Raw genomic sequence first — 20,583 nt, forward strand, 5'->3', positions numbered from 1 at the left:
AGTGTGGTTTGTGTGAACTGAATTTTCGTGGCAGGATAATCGTTCGAAGTGGGATTTTGCGAAATGAAATCATCGCGAAAACAATTATTATTCGTGTAATATTTTCTTCGCTGAATGAGGTTTTACGTATGTAGAATAAACAAATCGTTACAAGCGACAGCTGGAAGACTCGAATTTTACGAAAACTTTTCAGCTATCGTCGAATGAGCAAATATAAAATGTGTTTAATTTATTCGTCATACCTACGTAGGTACTTCGCATTATGTGCGTTTCAAACAAACGCAATTTTTTATAAAAATTGTGGTGCGATTTTTCGTGTCAAGACTTCGGAATGTGATTCCTATAGGGCTCTATATGTACGATCAAAATTGAGAAATCGTTTTTCAATTCGTAGTTCAAATTAATAAGGAAAAACTGGATTTTTTTTTGAATTTTCGAAACTAAAATTTTCACTTTTTAGCAAAATTGCTGAAAACTATCGTTTTAAAAATGTTCCAAAAAGTCCCTCTTTATTGACAAAATTAACCAATAAAGTCTCGATTTATTGCCAAAGTTATCAAAACGTTGCAAAATACCTAGGTAGGTACCTACATAGTTAGTTGAATGTTTTAAAATTGAAAATTAGAACATGGGTCATTCGTCATTCTCATTCCACGTCAATTCGACCAAGAAGTGGTAGGGGGTTTTGTAATTTTTTTGAAATTTCTCCTGTGGAAAGATCTTTCGAAGGGATGACCAATGGCGCAAATCGCAGTCCTCTAGCCCATTTCTAAAGGCAGCCAGGGAGTGTCAAAGTTTTCAGTGAACCTATAAAATATCATCCATTTCAGCAGTGGATTACTCGATAACCGCGATACCTACCAAAATGGAACTTTTTCCCATAGTTAGAGGTTTTGAAAAGCTTGTTGGTGATATCATAAAAATCAGTGTTGCCACTTTTTTTCGTACAAAAAATTAGCTCGAAAAGTTTCAAAACGTAGTTTTTATATCGTTCCGACTCTCAAAAATTCTGAAAAAAGTATGTCATGGACAACTTTTTATGCTGAACCATGCTGAACAAACATATGTACTTATCAAAAAATTGGGATGGCATTATGTCGCAAAGTCGATTTAAGAAAATTTGAAGTTTGCAAAAAAATGTGGTTTTTTGATTTAAAACACCAAAAAAAAGTTTTGATTGGTGAAATTGACCCATTTGATTCTTGTTTTATTGAAAAAACTCTTTCACAAACATTAAAAAAAGTTTAAATTTATTCAGTTGTCTTATTTTTACCTCATTCTGACGTATTTCATGAAAAAGTTGATAAAAATTACACTCACAACAAAAAAATGAAAATTCTTTTATTTTTTGAATCTTTTTGAAGTTTGATTTTTTTTTGTGATGAGTTCATTTCATCGAATAAAAGAGGGTTTTCAACTTTTTCAACAGATACGTAAAAATAGGGGTCAAATGGGTCAACTTTACCAATCGAAACTTTTTTTCATGTTTTAAATCCAAAAATCGCGTTTTTTCGCAAACTTTAAAATTTTTTAAATCGACTTTACAACATGGTATCACCACAATTTTTTAATATATTGTTCACCATGAAAAGTTGCCCATAATATATTTTTTTCAGAATTTTTGAGAGTCGGAACGATATGAAAACTACGTTTTGAAACTTTTCAAGCTAATTTTTTGTACGAAAAAAAGTGGCAACACTGATTTTTATGATATCACTAAAAAGCATTTTAAAACCCATAAGTATGAGGAAAAGTCCCATTTCGGTAGGTATCGCGGTTATCGAGAAATCCACTGCTGAAATGGATGATATTTTAGGTTCACTAAAAATTTTGACACCCCCTGGCAGCCTTTAAAAATGGACTAGAGGGCTGCGATTTGCGCCATTAGTCATCCGTTCGGAAAGTCTTTCCGCGAAGGAGAAAATTTCAAAAAAATCGTCCACCCTCACTCCCTACCACGTCTTGGTCGAATAGACGTGGGGAATGACCCACATTTCATTTTGTAGTGTTCTGTTTTTTTTGTGTGTTTTTTTTATCATTAAAAACTTTTGCTCACGTTTTCTCACATCTTTGGTTGCCTAGATTTTGGTAGAATTTTGTGGCAATTTCGACTTTCAAAAATCTGCTAGAGACTCCAGAACTGCTCAAAACAGTTCAAGCCTGTTTCCAAATCGATTCTGGAGACTGAAAATAGGGTACCTAATGTACCTATACCTACACAATTTAGATTTCAACTTGACAGATCAATTTGGTAAAATTTTGATTTTTCCAACTTCTGGCTGAAATTTGATTTTCAAAAATTCACAAAAAATCACATAATGCACTCAAACGCCCCAAATCTTGGGTGGTGATGAATTTTGGCACGTTTTCTTGATCTAGTATTTTTTTTTCTCTGACAAGAGTGGTACCTCAATTCTCAATTAGAAAAAAAAAATTTTTCAACAGATGAAGCTAGATTTACAAAAACATGCATAAATCCATCATCAGCTAAAATTTTAGGTGCTAAAGCGCATTTTTTGATTTTAGGCGAATTCTTAAAAATCAGATTTGGGACAAAAGTGAGAAAAATTGAAAATTTTTATAAATTAACCTAGAAAGTTGACATATCGTGTATGATCTCCTGAATCGTTTGGAGACGACCTTGAATCGTTTAGAAGGTTGCGGAACCTCTCGAAATTGCGAAATTCGTAATCGAGAGAGGGAAGGGAGGTAGGTTCCTAACAGGATACAGACATTCGTGCAAATGTCTAAAATATTCCCTATGAGCAGTAAAGTTGTGATTTTTTTCAAGTTTTTTCTTATGAATATTCTAGTTACGAGTAGAAAACCCTCACTTGAAGTGTTCGCCTGGAAATTGGCTCAAGTGTAGATAAATCCTTTAAACGGGTCACTGGCGACGCACAGTGGGCCAGGGGAGCAAAAAAAGCGCGCATGACCTGTTTTAATGATATAATGAGGTTCCTGAAGTCAAAGAATTACTATTTCGAAGTATTTTTCAACGCAGAATTCAAATTTTAGGTTAATTTTTTCCCAAGATCCACAGTAGAGAGGGTACTCCATTGAGATTTTGAAAAAAATTTGAAAATTTCGAGTGATGTATCGAAATCTTGAGTTTTTGAGCTGAAAAAGCCAAAAATGGACCCATTTTTTCATTTTGACCCCCAGGGGAGGGGGTAGCGCATTGAGATTTTGAAAAAAATTTGAAAATTTCGAGTGATGTATCGAAATCTTGAGTTTTTGAGCTGAAAAAGCCAAAAATGGACCCATTTTTTCATTTTGACCCCCAGGGGAGGGGGTAGCGCATTGAGATTTTGAAAAAAATCTGAAAATTTCGAGTGATGTATCGAAATCTTGAGTTTTCAAGCTGAAAAAGCCAAAAATGGACCCATTTTTTCATTTTGACCCCCCGGGAAGGGGGCAGCGCATTGAGATTTTGAAAAAAATCTGAAAATTTTGAGTGATGTATCGTAATCTTGAGTTTTTGAGCTGAAAAATTCAAAAATGTAACCATTTTTTCATTTTGACCCATAGGGGAGGGAGTACTGCATAGGTAATTGAAAAAATCGGAAATTTTCGAGTGGGGTATCAAAATCTTGAGTTTTAGAGCTAAAAAACTCAAAAATAGAACCATTCTTCAATTTTGACCCTTAGGGTGGGAGTACTACATTGAGATATTGAAAATAATCAATAAAATTGGATTGGAGTATCAAAATCATGAGTTTTTGAGCTGAAAAACTCGAAAATAGAACTATTTCTTCATTTCGATCCACAGGGGAGAGGGAACTGCATTATTATTTTGAAAAAAACAGAAACTTTCCAGTAGGGTATCAAAATTTAGTTTTTGTGGTCAATTAAGTACCCTCTCCTCTGTGAGTCAAAAATTGAAAATGGTAAAATGGTTCGTTTCAAGTAGTTCTGGAGCCTCAATCAGATTTTTGAAACTTGAAATCCCCGCAATATTTCATCAAATGTAGTTGGAAAGCCAAGCTTCATTCTGCAAACTAATTTCAATACGCAACGAAGTTGACTGCAGGTGGATTTCAAGTCGTTTTGGAGCCTGCAGCGACTTTTCAAAAATCCCTGGAGTCTCCATCAGATTTTTGAAGCATTAAAATTCTCACAAAACATCAAGTTTAGATGATTAATATGACAAATCGAGCTTCCCAAGTGCAGAAATTCAAAAACAGAAAAAAAACATTTGTGATAAAAATAATTTGAATGATTCGTTTTACTATTCAAAAATTTTTTGGTTCAAATTCCCTAAATTATGAAAAAAAAAAAGAAAAATGTCTTGAAAAAATTGAAAAATTTTGAACAAGTTACAAAAAAAGAAAAAGAACAATAGGCTACTTACTTCATTCTCGATTCGGCTTAAATTTTTTTCATGTTTCTCACGAAATCTGAATCCTTGGGTAAAACCGATCACCATTCACAATAATCATTTTGAAGAGCCAAAGGCAATCCTCAAACTTGAAAAATCTGGCGCAAGTTCTCCCTCGCTCGTGCTACTGTATTCATACACATCATAAATCAAATTCTTGAGTTTCCAAATTTTAAAAAACTTCATTTTTTAAAAATTGACAAAAAAAAGTTGTCAATAATTTGATTTGTGATGTGTATGAATAAGTACAGAAGTACGAGCGAGGGAGAACTTGCACGAGATTTTTGGTTTGAGGATTTTCTTTGGCTCCTCAAAACGGTTTTCGTGAGTGGTGATCAGTTTTATGCAAGGATTTGAATTTTGTGAGAAACATGAAAAAAATTTAAGCCGAATCGAGAATGAAGTTTTGTTCTTTTTTTTGCCAACTCTTCAAAAATTTTTAATCTTTTAAAAATATTTTTCTTTTTTTTCACAATTTAGGGAATTTGTCACAGAAAATTTTTGAATAGTAGAACAAATCATTCAAATTATTTTCATCACGAATATTTTTTTGTTTTTGAATTTCTGCGCTTGGGAAGCTTTCACATTTTCACAACTTCGATTTGTCATATTAATCATCTAAACTTGATGTTTTGTGAAAATTTAATATTTCAAAAATCAGATGGAGACTCCAGGAATTTTCGAAAAGTCGCTGGAGCCTACAAAACAACTTGAAATCCACCTGCAGTCGACTTTGTTGCGTATTAAAATTAGTTTGCAGAATGAAGTTTGGCTTTCCAACTCCATTTGATGAAATTTTGCGGTGATTTCAAGTATCAAAAATCTGCTGGAGGCTTCAGAACTACTTGAAACGATTTGAAACAGTTTCCAATCGATTTGGCAGGTCAAAAATAAGGTATATCCCAAATTTCAGCTTTCTAGGTCAATTTGGTTACATTTTGATTTTTCCCCTGATTGTTGGCCTAAATTTGATTTTCAAAAATTCACAAAATTGAAAAAGGTACTTTAGCACTTGAAATTTATTGTTGCTTGCTCTTTTGATCTACCTTTGTAGGGTTTATAATTTTTCAATTGAAAAAAAAAATTAAAAAATGATGTGCTATGCATCAGTTACAAAAAAAATTCAATTCAGCATGAAAATTCATTATTCATCTTTTCAAAAGGAAAAAAAATAGAATAAATAACGTTATCAATAAAATCAACTTGAAAATGATTTGAAAAAAAAAAAAATTACAAAAAAATCGACGCTCCCAGCGGGGTTAGAACCCCCAACCATCCGCGTGCTAATCTACGTGCGATGCCACTACGCTACCGTTGCAGCTTACCTCGGCGACGTTTTTGAACGATACATAAGTTGACAAACAGTGACAAAAACACATTGAAAGATATTTACCCCGATCTAGACATTTTCAGTGACATATACACGACTAAAATATCATTGACTAGTGAAAAAGATCGATTTTCACGTATTTGATGAAATATCAGCTATGAAAAAGTCGAATATATGGGTTGGGGGGTGAGAGGGGGTGAAAAATTGATAATCACTGTTTAGCGTACATTATGACTCACAAGTTTATGCAATCAGTTTTTCGGCGGAGGCCGGCGATCAAAACTAAAGCAACAGCTTGTGAAAAAATCGCGAATTAAATTTTAATAAAAATGGCCAACTTTGAAGCCTTATAAATACAGAACGGAAACACGTAGCGAAAAACGGTTTGAAAATTTGAAAAGTACTTAGTTTTTTGGTCGGACATGATCATTTACTTCATTTCAATATAACCAATATAACTCATACAAAAGCATAAAACAACATCACTGTTTTCAACAAAATAAATTTATCAATAGGCCCGCGAACAAGTATGACTTTCGGCATGCGTACAGATTAGGGGTGGGGATAAAACAACGTGACAGGTTGTGTTTTTACACCTCCAATGTGTCTGGAAACCGATTAGCCAGACAGTTTGTCCCCAGCTGAATTTTTTTTTTTTGCCTAATGCGCGCTTTTTTCGCTTGCCTGGCCCACTGTGCGACGCCAACCTGTGTGCCCAGTGTGCACGGGCACACCTGTTCATTTTCCAAAAAGAAAAAAAAGGTACTTTTACTTGACTTTTACAAATTGTTTATAAAATTCCTTACCAAAAACTAATTTTTGTTAGACCAAAAGTTATTTTTGAATAATTTTAAGTTCATTTCTTGATGCATGACATCATTTTTCTTACTTCAATTATTGAAACATTGTTGGGCCAGAATGAGAATTTTGGAAGGAAAGGGGAGGGGGGAATTTTACAACTTGGTTTTATAATTTTGAAAATTGGCACACCTGTTCAAATTGTCTGGCGTCGCCACTGAAACGGGTCTAGAATAAGCTACAACTCGATTTTTAGCTCCTTAGATTAGTTTTCACGCCTTCCAGAGAAATCGAAAATCACGCTGGAAGATCCAGAACGGCCAACAATGGTGAAATTTGGTTTAAAGGGAGTTGATATTAGTTTCAGGACTAATTTCTATTATTTTTATTGCATAAGTATACGTAAAAAAAAAACAAGTCACCAAAAATGGTAAATGTTGAGTTCTCAAAATTTCACTAAAAAAAAAAAATCAAAAAAGCAATTTGGGTAACTGAAATTTTGGTTATGGGGATTTCAGAACATGCACTTTCCAAAAATCTTAGTCCCGTTTAAATCAGAGGCGGACAGTCGGACACTTTGAAAGGTTTCCTTGAAAATGTGGATACAAATTTTACCATCTATTGCAATATGAAATAGATTTATTTTAATATTGATTGAAAACAAAAATGAAAGTGAATCTAACAGCTTACTGAGTACATAAAATTAATGAAAATATTAATAACGTCGAATTGATTTATGTATACCGTACTTTGAAATCATGATTCGGATGATTCACGTCGAAGGTATCAGGTATGTATTTGAATTTTTAAAAATCTTCTTATCAATGTTAAGCAGAGCACCCGCAAAACTTTTGCTGTCCAAGAATTCGATAATACCAGTGGTTTGAGAGGGTTTTGAAGTCGATGTTTCATTATCATCTGCAGTCACTTTCTCAGTTTCGTCTATTTGGAGTGTGAAATCCAAGTCTCCAATAATATTCAATGGAGGCAAACCAAGCTCTTTGAGTAGATTTCCATTCGCATCCAGCGAACAAGTATATATGCAGCCCCCTGCCTCGTATGTTTTTACTTGACGATTTTTTTCACATAAATAATCTTGGCCGCATTCCTTTTGAGTGTGCTGGGTTACTAAAATGATGGCGTTACCGGCATCATCCAAAATAACTCTCCAAAATGAATCAACAGGTGGAGCATCTTGTATCACTTTTTGATGCGTACCTGAGTACAAATTCAACGGTTTGTTTTTCTGCATAAAGAAAATAGAAGGTTATTCATATGGGTGTTATAAAAGCTAATACCAAAAAATTAATAGGTATACATATATGTATATTTACTTTATAACTGTACAGTCTGTAGTACCAATCAGCTCTTATCATGCCCTTGAATAAATCTTTATTTCTAGTGATGGCAGCATAATTGAAAAGAAAATTAGTTGTCTGTTTCCATCGCCTGTTCGGCATATCTTCACTTCCAACGAACTTATGTACATAAACCTGCACACAAGTATTTTCAAAAAACAAATAAAATTCGCTGGCGAATTTCTTTTTAAAATTGCAATTTTTGCTCAGAGTCAGAAGTGGTCACAGGGTGGTCACATTGAAATTGCAGAAATCCAAATGAGCCTACTTGAAAAATTAGGGTCTAAAATTCACTAAAAATTGTCCTAGAAAGCTTTAATTTCACAATTTGGTATGTAGGTAGTAAGTACCTACTCTATCTTCGATCCGCCGAATTTATGGAAATAATTACCAACTGATTGGAGCAGTTCTGGGAGCCTCCAACAAATCATTGATTGTAGATGTCACACTACGGTTTGAACAGGACCGTGATTTTTGGAAAGAACATAGTCTAAAACCCTCAAAACCAAATTTTCAGCTGCCCTAGTTCATTTTTCGATTTTTGGCGAATTTTTGAAAATTCAAAATTGACTGTTTTTGGCGATTTATGCTTTTTTTTAAAAAGTACGTACTTGATCAGTAAAAATGGTCAAAATAAGTCCCAAAAATAATAGTAATTACCCAAATCAAAATTTTACCATTTCCAGCCATTCAGGAGCCTCCAGCGCGATTTTTCAATTTCTCCAGAATTTTGAATTTGCTCCAGGAGGCGAGAATATGAAGTTGGGCAGCTAAAAATCGAGTTGTATATTACACTCGACCTGTTTAACGAATTTATTTACATTTGAGCCGATTTTGAGAGTGACACCTCAAAAGTGGCTTTTTGACCAGATTTTTTCAAAATTAAAAAAATCCAAAAAATCAAAAGTTTCCCGTTTGTGTGGAAATTTTTGAAATTCACGCGAATCGCTGTATTTTGTCCAAAAATAACCCCCCAAATCCAAATTTTACAATCTCCAGCCATTCTGGAGCCTCCAGCGCGATTTTTCAATTTCTCCAGAACTTTGAATTTGCTCCAGAAGGCGTGAATATGAAGTTGGGCAGCTAAAAATCGAGTTGTATATTACACTCGACCTGTTTAACGAATTTATTTACATTTGAGCCGATTTTGAGAGTGACACCTCAAAAGTGGCTTTTTGACCAGATTTTTTCAAAATTAAAAAATTCCAAAAAATCAAAAGTTTCCCGTTTGCGTGGAAATTTTTGAAATTCACGCGAATCGCTGTATTTTGTCCAAAAATAACCCCCCAAATCCAAATTTTACAATTTCCCGCCATTCTAGAGCCTCCAGCGCGATTTTCAATTTCTCCAGAATTTTGAATTTACTCCAGAAGGCGTGAATATGAAGTTGGGCAGCTAAAAATCGAGTTGTATATTACACTAGACCTGTTTAACGAGTTTATCCACATTTGAGCCGATTTTGAGGGATGCCACCTCAAGAGTGTTTTTTTTGAGGTGTCACTCTCGCTCCAAAACAGCTGGAAATGGTAGAATTGGCGCTCCGGGGGTTAGTTCTTGAAGAAATACAGCGATTCGCGAAAATTTCAAAAATTTCCTCACAAACGGTTATCTTTTGATTTTTTTGATTTTTTAATTTTGAAGAAAGCTGGTCAAAAAACCACTCTTGAGGTGTCACTCTCGAAATCGGCTCAAATGTAGATAAACTCGTTAAACAGGTCGAGAAGTAATACACAACTCGATTTTTAGCTGCCCAACTGCATATTCACGCCTTCTGGAGCAAATTCAAAATTCTGGAGAAATTGGAAAATCGCTCTGGAGGCTCCAGAATGACTGGAAATGGTGAAATTTGGATTATCGTAATTAATATTAGTTTTGGGACTTATTTTGACCATTTTTACTGATCAAGTACGTTCTTTCAAATAAAAAGCATAAATCGCCAAAAAAAGTCAATTTTGAATTTTCAAAAATTCGCCAAAAAACGAAAAATAAACTTGGGCAGCTGAGAATTTGGTTTTGGGGGTTTTAGACTATGCTCTTTCCAAAAATCGCGGTCCCGTTCAAATCGGAGTGTGACACCTCAAGAGGTTCCCTTGTTACAAAGGAGGGGATTTGAAACCGTTCTGAGGCCGCGAGTTTTTAAAAACATAGAGAAAATGAGCACCAAATTGTTTTTAGTTTATTGTCTTACGAGTTAAAAATTGAATTGAAGTATCTCTTTCAGTTTTGATTTTTGAAGATGGCAAAACTTTTCAGGGGATCTTTTTTGTAAAAAAAATGAATTTTTTACATAATGGTTCGTATGCTGCTGAGTCAATTAAAGGAGTCTCACGACATGATTTTTCAACCTAGCTCAGCCTCAATCAAATCAAATGTGTGCGATGAAAAATTTGAGATAATATTAAGGACGTATGTTTAATTGTTTATAGCTTACCAGGCCTTCAATGGACTTTTTGGTGCTTAAACTGGAATCCAAAACCGATTCATGGTACTGCGTAGACATTGATGGTGTGATATTAGTAAGCTCTGTTATTTCATCCATAAACAGCAGATCTGGTGATTCGATACGGTGAATTGAGTATCGTGTAGCTGCTTTACCTTCGATCTTTGAATAGCATATTTTATAAATGGATAAAAACTGAATATCCTGCATTCGTTTCAAATTTAAAAGGAAAAAAATCGGTTAATGCAAAAAAGGTACGTGGAGAGGGTATAAATACTTTATCCATATTAATTCATATTGTAAATTACCTCTCCTTCCTCGTCCTTTAATACCTAAAAGATGAAAAACAAATGAAAATATTGTTAAAATGTTAAAATAGGTATTGCATACCTAATGTTATATTTCTGTGATAACACGTTAGGCTTAGGTACCGGGTATCCGACTTCGTACATGTCTGCGTGCAATTGGTTGCAATGTCTTACGTGGTCGTCAATTTTTACTTCAATTTTATTAATCGAGGGTGAGATATAGAAAAAGTAGTGAACTTTTGTCAGTAGTCAAAACACGAGTTTTCCAATTTTTTTCCTCTTGTAATTGTTTTTCACCGCGTGCAGGGCATGCAATCATCAGTTTTTCAGAATCATCGTAATCATAACTCGAAAGATAGTTTTTTGATTGGTGTGCGTGAGGTATTGCAAGTTGTAGAGATGAGTCCTGGTTTTTTATCACAGCTAATGGAGAGTCATACCCTACTCGGTGCAACACTGCTTTCTCTGAAATAATGTTCGTCAAATTGTAATAATTTGTATTTGAATAAGTAGGTATAATTATATGTAGGTACATATACGAAGTATCTTTTTGTCGATCTTGGGAAAAATAAATTGAGAAACAAATTGACGATTGGACTTGGACAATTTTTCACTTACTTGAGATAGCTTCTTCGACGAGCATAAAAATCAACCAGCTGGCAAAAAAGCACCGCAGCAAATTCATCGTAAAGTAACAGGGATACATCATTGATCCTCGCTTGAACCTTGAAGTGTGGTTTGTGTAAACTGAATGTTCGTTGCAGGATTCCTTATTATTTTATATTAATTCTCGATAATCGTTCGAAGTGTGGTTTTGCAAAATGAAATCATTGCGAAAGCAATATTCGTGTAATATTTTCTTAGATGAATAAGGCTTTACGTAGAGTAAACAAATCGCTATACAAGCGACAGCTGGGAAACTCGAATTTTACGAAAAATTTTCCGCTACCGTCGAATGAGCAAATATCAATTTTATTTAGTTTACTCGTCATTGTGTACCTACTTCGCATATGCGTTTCAAATAAACGCAACATTCTACAGTTTTTTAGAAAAATTGTCAAGCAATTTTTCGTGTGAAAACTTTGGAACGTAATTCCTGGGGCGTTATAAAATCAAAATTGAGAAATCATTTTGCAATTGGTGGTTCAATTAATAAGGAAAACCTGCTCATCTTCGAGTTGGAAAAAAGTGAAAATTTCTTCGAATTTTTAAAACTAAAATTCTCACTTTACAGCAAAATTGTTGAAAATGGTCGTTTTAAACAATTCCAAAAAGTCTCTCTTTCTCGCAAAAATTGACCAAAAGTTTCGATTTTTCGCCAAAGTTAGTAAAAAGTGTTTCCTTTTACTGACATTTTCAAGGTCTTGCTTTTTTATCAAAACGTTTCAAAATATACCTACCTAATTGAATGTTTTGAAATTAAAAGTCAGAGCATTTCATTTTGTAGGTAGGGTTCTGGGTTTTTTGGTGATTTTTTTTTGCTCGCGTTTTACATATCACTGTTTGAGTGCCTTCATTTTGGTAGGTAGAATTTTGTGCCAGTTTTGACTTGCAAAAATCTGATAGAGACTACAGAACCGTTCAAACAGTTCAAGCCCGTTTCCAATCGATTCATAGGGTATATTTAGACTTCAGCTTTGTAGGTTAATTTGGTAAAATTTTGATTTTTAAAACTTCACCAAAAATCAAAAAATGCACTTAAGCGTCTCAAATCTTGGGTTGCGATGAATTTTTGCATGTTTTTTCGATCTAATTTTGTCCAGTTCGAAACTCTTTTCTCTTCCATTGTATAGAGAAAAAAAATCGTTTATCCTGACTTTTCTCATGCAACATTTTTCTACAAGTTATGAATGTGTGTTAAAGTGTCGAGGACACTATTCAAAAAATGAAAAACATATTTTCCTGTCTTTAGTTTATCCACTCGCTCGCTCCCCCTCCTCAAAAAAGCTTACTACATCGTCGTAATCGACATCTTACAATTACATCAGCGAACGCGGAAATAAACCAAGAGTTGAGTTAAAATTTCATACTTGTATGGAAGCATCGTCGTCGTCATAATCGCGCGGTCTTATTTTTGCGAAAATTATACACAATCTAACGTCAAGCAGTCGAGCGTATTTAATAATTCAAAAGTTTTTACGCGTTATATTCGTATTCTCTCTATACCGATGACGACGGTGGAATAAAAGAATAAAACTTTTATTGGTCTAATGAAATTTTCAACGGATTACTTTCAGCGATATTTATCATTTTACCTCTTTGGGTAACTTTTTGCAATGGTGCTGCTTTTAATTAATTCTTTATCGAATGAGTGTCTTGGAAATGTTGATGCAACGGTGAAGGTCATGGTTAAGTTTTTCCTGCTTTTACGTGTAAGTATCAAAGGACTCGTTAGTGCAGAAAATTAAAACTTTGGATTTAATTTCAAGACGTTATCGTCTTATTAAAATGTGTCATTAACGGGTATCTTTTGAAGATGTCGACGATAGTCGATATTGTTGTGCGAATGTTATTGACGAAAACTTAGGTACTGCGTCGTTTTAAATATAGTAGGTATTTGGTTTGGTCTTTATCCTTACGTATTCCTTTGTATAGAGTCTGCTTCTGTTTTCTTAGAAATACTTAGATAATAATGGCCATGGTCTGTAATGTATATAGGTGAACATGAATATAAAGTGAAGTTCGATTTGATTGGTTCAATTTAATAATTTCCTTAATTGGGAAGAGAATATGATAATGTTGTTTGATCTTTTCAAATAATTCGTTAGTATGATGAAAAGGTTATGTTTTGATCCTGAAACCTAAACGATATCAATTTCACGGATTATCTATTCATCTATTCAGCAATTAATTTTGTGTCGAACTTGAAGTATTAATCAACAGCTTTGATGAGAAATCGAATACGTATAATGGTTCATTTATTTTGATCTTAATTTAGATCTCAACTCGATGCCTCGCCTAGAAAGAAATTGCTCAAAATAATAATTTTTTAATAAATAAAATAAAAATGAAAAAAGTAATAATTTTAGGTTTTATAAAACTGCAGCACTGATTTCCGCGCAAACACAAATCATAGACCTTAACTACTTACCTGGACAACTTGTTTGATTGAGAAAAAAAACAACGAATAAAACCAGCAAACGATTAAATTAATTAATTTATTATAAATGAAACCTCGAAACAAATCATTTAAGATGATTAATACGTTTGAAAAAAACCCCAATGATTAAAAAAACGAAATTTCCATCTTGAAACCGTCACACGATTCCGTTCCGCGCATATATCATCTGTGACATCGCGCATTTTCACCATTAGGTAAGTTGGCAGCACTGTTTCTTTCGTCAGTGAGATTTTCATCTCGTTGCGTTCGTTGAAAATTTTGTTTACATTGAACGGTTCAAGTTATCCGCCGTAGTTCGACGTTGCACCTGGGACTTTTATCTTTTTTAAAATGTCGTAGCTTTTATTTCAATTATCGCGAGTTTGAAAATTCATAGTTCATTTAGTGAAGTTTTCGTTGATGAAAATCGCGATCAAAGTTGCTGTAAAATCATCCAAATGAGTCATATAAAATTACGTGGGAAATGGTCGAAAATCGCAAGTATCGTTGTAATCTCTCGTGTATCGAACGCTGGGTTTCGTATTCGTCGTATTATTTCGTTTAGGTAATTGTTTTTTTCCCTCGCAGACATTAGTTTAATAAATAGAGAGTATAATGAGTGAAGAATTGATTGTGGTGTTGAACCGACGAGACGATCCAACGGCCGGATTGGGGTTCTCGTTGTTGGATAAACCAGGTTTCCCTCCGGTCATCTATGATATCGAAGAAAATTCTCCAGCAGCTGAATGTGGCAAAGTGAGTGCTCCAAGATGTTATTTTTATTACTTTTGTAGAGTATTAATATTCGTATTGTGTATTTGTGAACTGATTATTTCATTATTTAATCGTGTTGGCGAAGGAAAAAGGAAACGATGACGGACGTAAATACGAAGCAAGTTCATGTTCAATTTCGCTATACTCGAATTCGTGTGTGGGTTCTCAGTCAAGGCGTTTTTTTTCTCTCCTCCAAACTCATTGTTAGGAGTTCGATGTTGAAGAACGTTTACAACTCGTACAATAATCTGTCGACATCGTTACGAGATAAAAACTCGTTTTTAACTAAATATCAACTTTATATCGTCGTTTGTCTGCGTCGTGTAAACAAATTAAAAAGCGAAATTTCTTTCAAAACTTTCGTCTGGCGAATCGTACGTATCGTTTACAATATCAGAGGAAAAGAAGAGCGAAGAGGCAGCGAAACTCGACAATGTTTATGTATCTACATCCAGTCGATAAAACTGATTAATTGCCGAATGCGGAGGTGGTATTTGGAAACAGCTCGATTGTGCTCGTCGTCGTTGCTCTGTCTGTACTCTGTAATCTCATCTCATCGTATATGTGAGATGAAAAATTCAACAACTTGTTTCACCAATAATGTTCGTCGTTACCGGAACAAATTTATTATCAAATGTCGTCTTCTTCGTCTAACCAGTCTAAAAATGTGCTCTCGATCTATGATTAATTCACTCACTGGACGTGATCCTTCGTAGAAAAATTGTACTCGTACCATCTTTCCCCAGAGTAATTTTTTCCTCCGGAAGGATTCATTTTTCACTAACTTGGACGAGATTGTACTTCAAATGAGGTGAATTTTTTCTTTTCTCTCTCAAGAAGAAGAATCAAGCTGGCTAAAAAATACTCGAGCAGAGGAGAGTTTGCGTGTCCTTGTCGACTAAGAAATCCACCGACATTCTAGGATAAGATTAATTGCTGTCGAAAGAACGTGCCAACATATACCTATAGGTACTATTAATCCGATAAAAGCTTCGCCAAGTTTTTATATAGAAACCCGTCCATTGTAATTTTTACTCTTCGAATTGATTCCGATATCAGTTTTTTATTGTCTAGAAAAGTTTTATCAGCGGTGACTCGTGTGGTCGTACGAGTAATTTGCTATTGTGCAGTACGAACCAGATGATTCATGCTGTAATTTTTATCACAGGTATCGAGTCGGTCGTTGTGGTAATTTTTCCATTTTTGATGCTGATTCGATGAAATGACGAGTGTGTGATGGTTTGAGAGGTGGATGTGGATATTAGGTTAGAATGGTGTATTATTTACCTCATTTTTAGTGTAGGTAATTGATTAGTTAGGTGTGGTGATGATAACGAAGTTTATCTCGAGTTGCAACCGACCAAGAAACTGTTTGATAATAAGAGTAATAACTGAGTAAATTATCATCGTGACGTGAACTATACGTATAATTTGAAGAAAATACCGAAAATACGTAAATATCGATTGTTTGAATTTCGATGAACTAATTGTTGGAAGAATAACAACTTTGTGATTGTGTTTGGTCATGATTAGTTATCTCATTATTTGATATATAAATTTGAAGCGATCGTTTGAAGAAAAAAAAGTACATACATTTATATTTATCGAAGAAGTGGAAATTTCATTTCAATAATTGATAAAGACTGCAGTGGTTGAACTTCTCTATTTTTTATCCGGATTTTTATTTACTGCGATAAGATAATATAATTTTATAGCCATTTTTCAGGGGAGTGAGATCTCAAAATGTAGGATTTTCACACTATTGGCTCGATTTTTGAGGGTTTTCGGACAAATGATTCGAAATTGGACGATGGACGTGTAAATAAAGCTTCATGGTTCAAATACATGGTACCTAATTTTTGAAAATTTTTCTAAAGGTTTTTGAAATTTTGAAAATGACCCCACCACATTTCCAGTTACAAATTGATGTTTTTTTTTTTGCAATTAATAGTCGGGGTGCTCGCATAAGGATCTATTGCACTCCCCACCCCCCCCCCAAAGTGGCTCTATGTATTTACAAAATGGCGGCCATTCTGATTGACAGGTCAGCCGAAATCACAGATTTTGCGTTCCAACATAGGACTTGCTCGAAATTTTTTAAATCATACGAACGTAGATCGAAAGATCAGGCAAAAATTCATCACCTGTCAAAATTTCAAGTGCCGAAGTGCGTTTTTCGATTTTTGGTGAATTTTAAAAAAATCAAATTTTGGCCAAAAACGAGGGAAAAAATCAAAATTTTATCAAATTGACCTAGAAAGCTAAAATTTGGGATATATCCTATTTTCGACACGCCAAATCGATTGGAAACTGTTTCAAACCGTTTTGAGCAGTTTTGGAGCCTCCAGCGGATTTTTGAAACTCGAAATTCCCACAAAATTTCATCAAATGGAGTTGGAAAGCCGACATTCATTCTGCAAACTAATTTTAATACACTAAGAAGTTAACTGCAGGTGGATTTTAAGTCGTTTTGCAGCCTCCAGCGACTTTTTGAAAATTACTGGAGCCTCCAGTAGATTTTTGAAAAATTGAAATTTCCCTAAAATTTCATCAAATGGAAATGGAAAGCCAAAATTCATTCTGCAAACTAATTTCAATACGCTACGAAGTTAACTGCAGGTGGATTTCAAGTCGTTTTGGAGCCTCCAGCGACTTTTTGAAAATTACTGGAGTCTCCAGTACATTTTTGAAACTTGAAATTTCCCTAAAATTTCATTAGATGGAGATGGAAAGCCGAAATTCATTCTGCGAACTAATTTCAATACGCTACGAAGTCGACTGCTAGTGGATTTCAAGCCATTTTGGAGCCTCCAGCGACGTTTTGAAAATTACTGGAGTCTCCACCAGATTTTTTGAAACTTGAAATTTCCCAAAATTTTATCAAATGGAGTTGGAAAGCCAAAATTCATTCTGCGAACTAATTTTAATACGCTACGAAGTCAACTGCTGGTGGATTTTCAGTTGTTTTGGAGCCTCAGCGGTGGCAGCCTTTGTATAGCGGGTGTAGCGAGCTGCTACACCCAGAAGCAGTTCGCTACACCCAGAAAAACAGTTCGCTACACCCAGAAAAAATTCGCTACACCCATAAATAAATTATTCTCCAATTTTACATTGTTATAACTCAAGTTTTTAGGAATAACTATTCGTTTTCTCGTTTTTCGCTAGTATGGCTACCTACACAGACACAATTTTTGTGGTAAAAGTTAATAAACAGTGAAAAATCTCTCTTTTTTGTTCTTTTTCAATCAGTTTAAGTAGTTTAAGAACCTCAAAAATTTTTGCTACACCCAGAAAAAATCGACACTTTTTTCTTTCAATCAACCCCAGTTTCGCTACACCCAGGCAAAATCTAGGCTGCCACCGCTGTGGAGCCTCCTGGAGAAAATTCGGTATTTCGTCCCATACTGCAATAGTTGAGTAATTGATGAGAGATTTTGTAATTTTCATTACAAAAACAGGGAATTTATGAAATTTAGTGCTCGCATTTGAGTCTAGATTGCGAAAAAAGAGTTGAAGGATTTTGACCTGCGACCAAATTAATTGTGGATATTTTTATTTTGAGCTAAAAGGCATCTGGAACAATTTTTTGCTTCGAAGATGTCTCTTAGTGACTCAGAAAGGGAGATATTTTCGAAAAAATCATGGTTTTTTTCGCTCTAGCTTCTCCACCCCACTACCTAACATATTTTGCGAAAAATGGTCCAGTTCTGAAACATATCTAGTATTTGAGATTCTGCGTCGATCTGGGCCTAGGCCATTGCGATTATCAAAATTCAGGATCATTTTAGGGATTCTTCATCTATGAGCAGTTGAAAATTTGCAAATCGCTCATTTTAGGCTAAAATCGTATCCAAAAGTTACGAAAAGTACATTTTGATTACTTTTTTAAAATTCTGGTTACAGGAAAAATGTTCAAAAATTCAAATTTTCAAAGTTCTCGTTTTCTGCCAAAAATCGCATGTCAAAAACTGCCAAAAAATTGCGTTTTGCCAAAAATTGCTTAAAATTGTCGTCTATTTGGCGAAAAATTCCAAAAAATTTGCATTTTTTTTCCAGAAACTATTTAAAAATGTCGTCGTTTACAAAAAATCCTGAAATTCGACAAAAATGATTGCAGTAAAACGTCACTTTTTCTGGCCAACATTTGCCAATAAGTCCAGCATATTGCCAAAAATTAGAAAAAATTGTTTTTGTCACTGAATTGCCATAAAGTCTTACTTTTTTACTTAACATTGCGAAAAATTTTCATTTTCTTCCATAAATTGCCGATGTCTAATTTTTTTTTGCTGTTAATTGGTAAAAAGTTGCTGAGAAGCCATTTATATCTTTTTTCTAAAATTGTCACAGTCTTGCGTTCAGCCATAAATATTGAGAAGTCTCGCCATATTTTCAAAATTTCCGTAAAATTTCAGCTTTTGCTTCAAAGTTGCCAGAAAAATTTTCAATTTTCTCATTTCTGCAAAAAAATTTCTAAAAGTTTGACTTTTCTTCAAATAGTCAAAAAGTCTCGTGGCTTTGCAAAAAAATTGTGAAATGGTGTGACTTTTGTGCCAACAATTCATGTCAAAAAGTCCTGCTTTTCGCTAAAATTGTCAACGTTTCGATTGAGTTTCGTATAATGAGACTTCAAATGGAACGTTTCGTTTCGTAATTTTCTTCAAAGTAAATTTAACGGAAGAGTTTTTTAAAAAAATTTTGGTGATCTTTTTGATTACCAAAGGTACGTTTTTTTTGTTGCAAAAATTGAGCCCTACCTGCAGCACAGAAATGGAATTGAAAAATTAAAAAAATAGAATTCAATGTTTGAAAAAGAAAAAATCGAAAAACAATTAAAATCCAAAAAGGGAAACTGGAAACAAGAAGTGAAAATCAAAACCTCGCAAAATAGAAACAAAAAACTCAAATTTAAGAAAAAAAAAACAAAAAATTATGAAGAGAAGTCTCTGAAAATAAAATTGAAAATCCTGCACAAAGATGTAAAGAAAATGAAGCCGAAAACTAAAAAAAAAAAAAAAAGTGTCTATCCTAATACTGAAAATCTAAAGACCTAAAAATGAAATTCCAAATAATATAGTTTTCCTTACAGCGAAATGAAAATGATAAATTTCGAAAACGAAAGCAAAAAATTCTAAAAACGAAATCGATCATGAAAAAACAAACCAAGAAACGAAAACAAAGAATATATTATGAATTGAAAAACAATAATAAATTCTTGAAAACCAGAAACGAAAGTTTTTGTGAACAAAATCGAAACTCAAAAACGAAAACGCAAAGCTTTGAAAACCAAATGGGGAACTGGAACACCCCCTTCCCCGCTCCCCCAAAAAAACATGGAATTTAAATGGAGATTTGAATATCAAAAGGTCCTAAAACGAAAATTTATAAAAAAGACTATTTTCACAACCTCGAAATGAAAACAAAGAATTCTCAAAATGAAAAATTGAATAACTAAGACAAAAAGTAATCGAACATGAAGAAACAAAAATGAAAATCAAAACCAAAAAACTAAAAATAAATCTAAAACCAAAAACAAAAAAATATTTCCAATATAAAATTTAGAACCAAAATTAAAAATTTGTAGCCTAAAAATAAAAAAAAAAGGATACGAGGAAATAATGACACAAAGTAGTAACAAAAATTGAAAAAATATCATTCACCCAACTTCGAAATGAATACAGAAAATTCTAAAAACGAAATCGAAAACAAAAAACTGAAAATTTCAAAATTGAAATTTGGGAACCCGAAAACGGAAAACTCTAAAAATCAAAACCAAAACCAAACGAAAAATGGCCAGGTCTCAAAAACAAAAACTAAACCGAAAACCTGAAAAAACTCAACAATGGAAACTGGAAACGTAGAAACCTGAAAATAAAAACAAAAACGACGACAGAACTTTTAAAAAAAAGGAATATAAACCAAGTTGCAAAAAACCTAAAAACAAATTTAAAATCAAAAGCAAAAAAAATTGTTTTTACAGCTCTGAACCGAATTTATTCGACTAAATTTCTCAACTGAAAATTTCAAAAATCACTGTTTTCCTACAGCTTAACGAAAAAAGTTGAAATTCTGTTTATACTTTATTTATTATTATTAA

The 20,583-nt window shown here is 33.8% G+C and overlaps 1 protein-coding gene across 3 annotated transcripts in view; it reads left to right on the top strand.

The window, feature by feature from the left end:
• Positions 1 to 13,982: 13,982 nt before the first annotated feature.
• Efa6 (Exchange factor for Arf 6) overlaps positions 13,983 to 20,583 on the top strand; it is a 194,513-nt gene continuing 187,912 nt past the window's right edge. For 2 of the 3 annotated variants that reach the window (XM_065366757.1, XM_065366759.1), the window contains exon 1: positions 13,983 to 14,471. In XM_065366757.1, coding sequence (XP_065222829.1) covers positions 14,331 to 14,471 — 141 coding nt within the window. In that variant the 5' untranslated portion in view covers positions 13,983 to 14,330. The remainder of the gene's footprint in view (positions 14,472 to 20,583) is intronic. The other variant, XM_065366758.1, reaches the window with a different exon arrangement.

The sequence above is a fragment of the Planococcus citri genome, chromosome 5, assembly GCF_950023065.1.
Source record: "Planococcus citri chromosome 5, ihPlaCitr1.1, whole genome shotgun sequence".
In the NCBI taxonomy this organism is placed as follows: Eukaryota; Metazoa; Arthropoda; class Insecta; order Hemiptera; family Pseudococcidae; genus Planococcus; species Planococcus citri.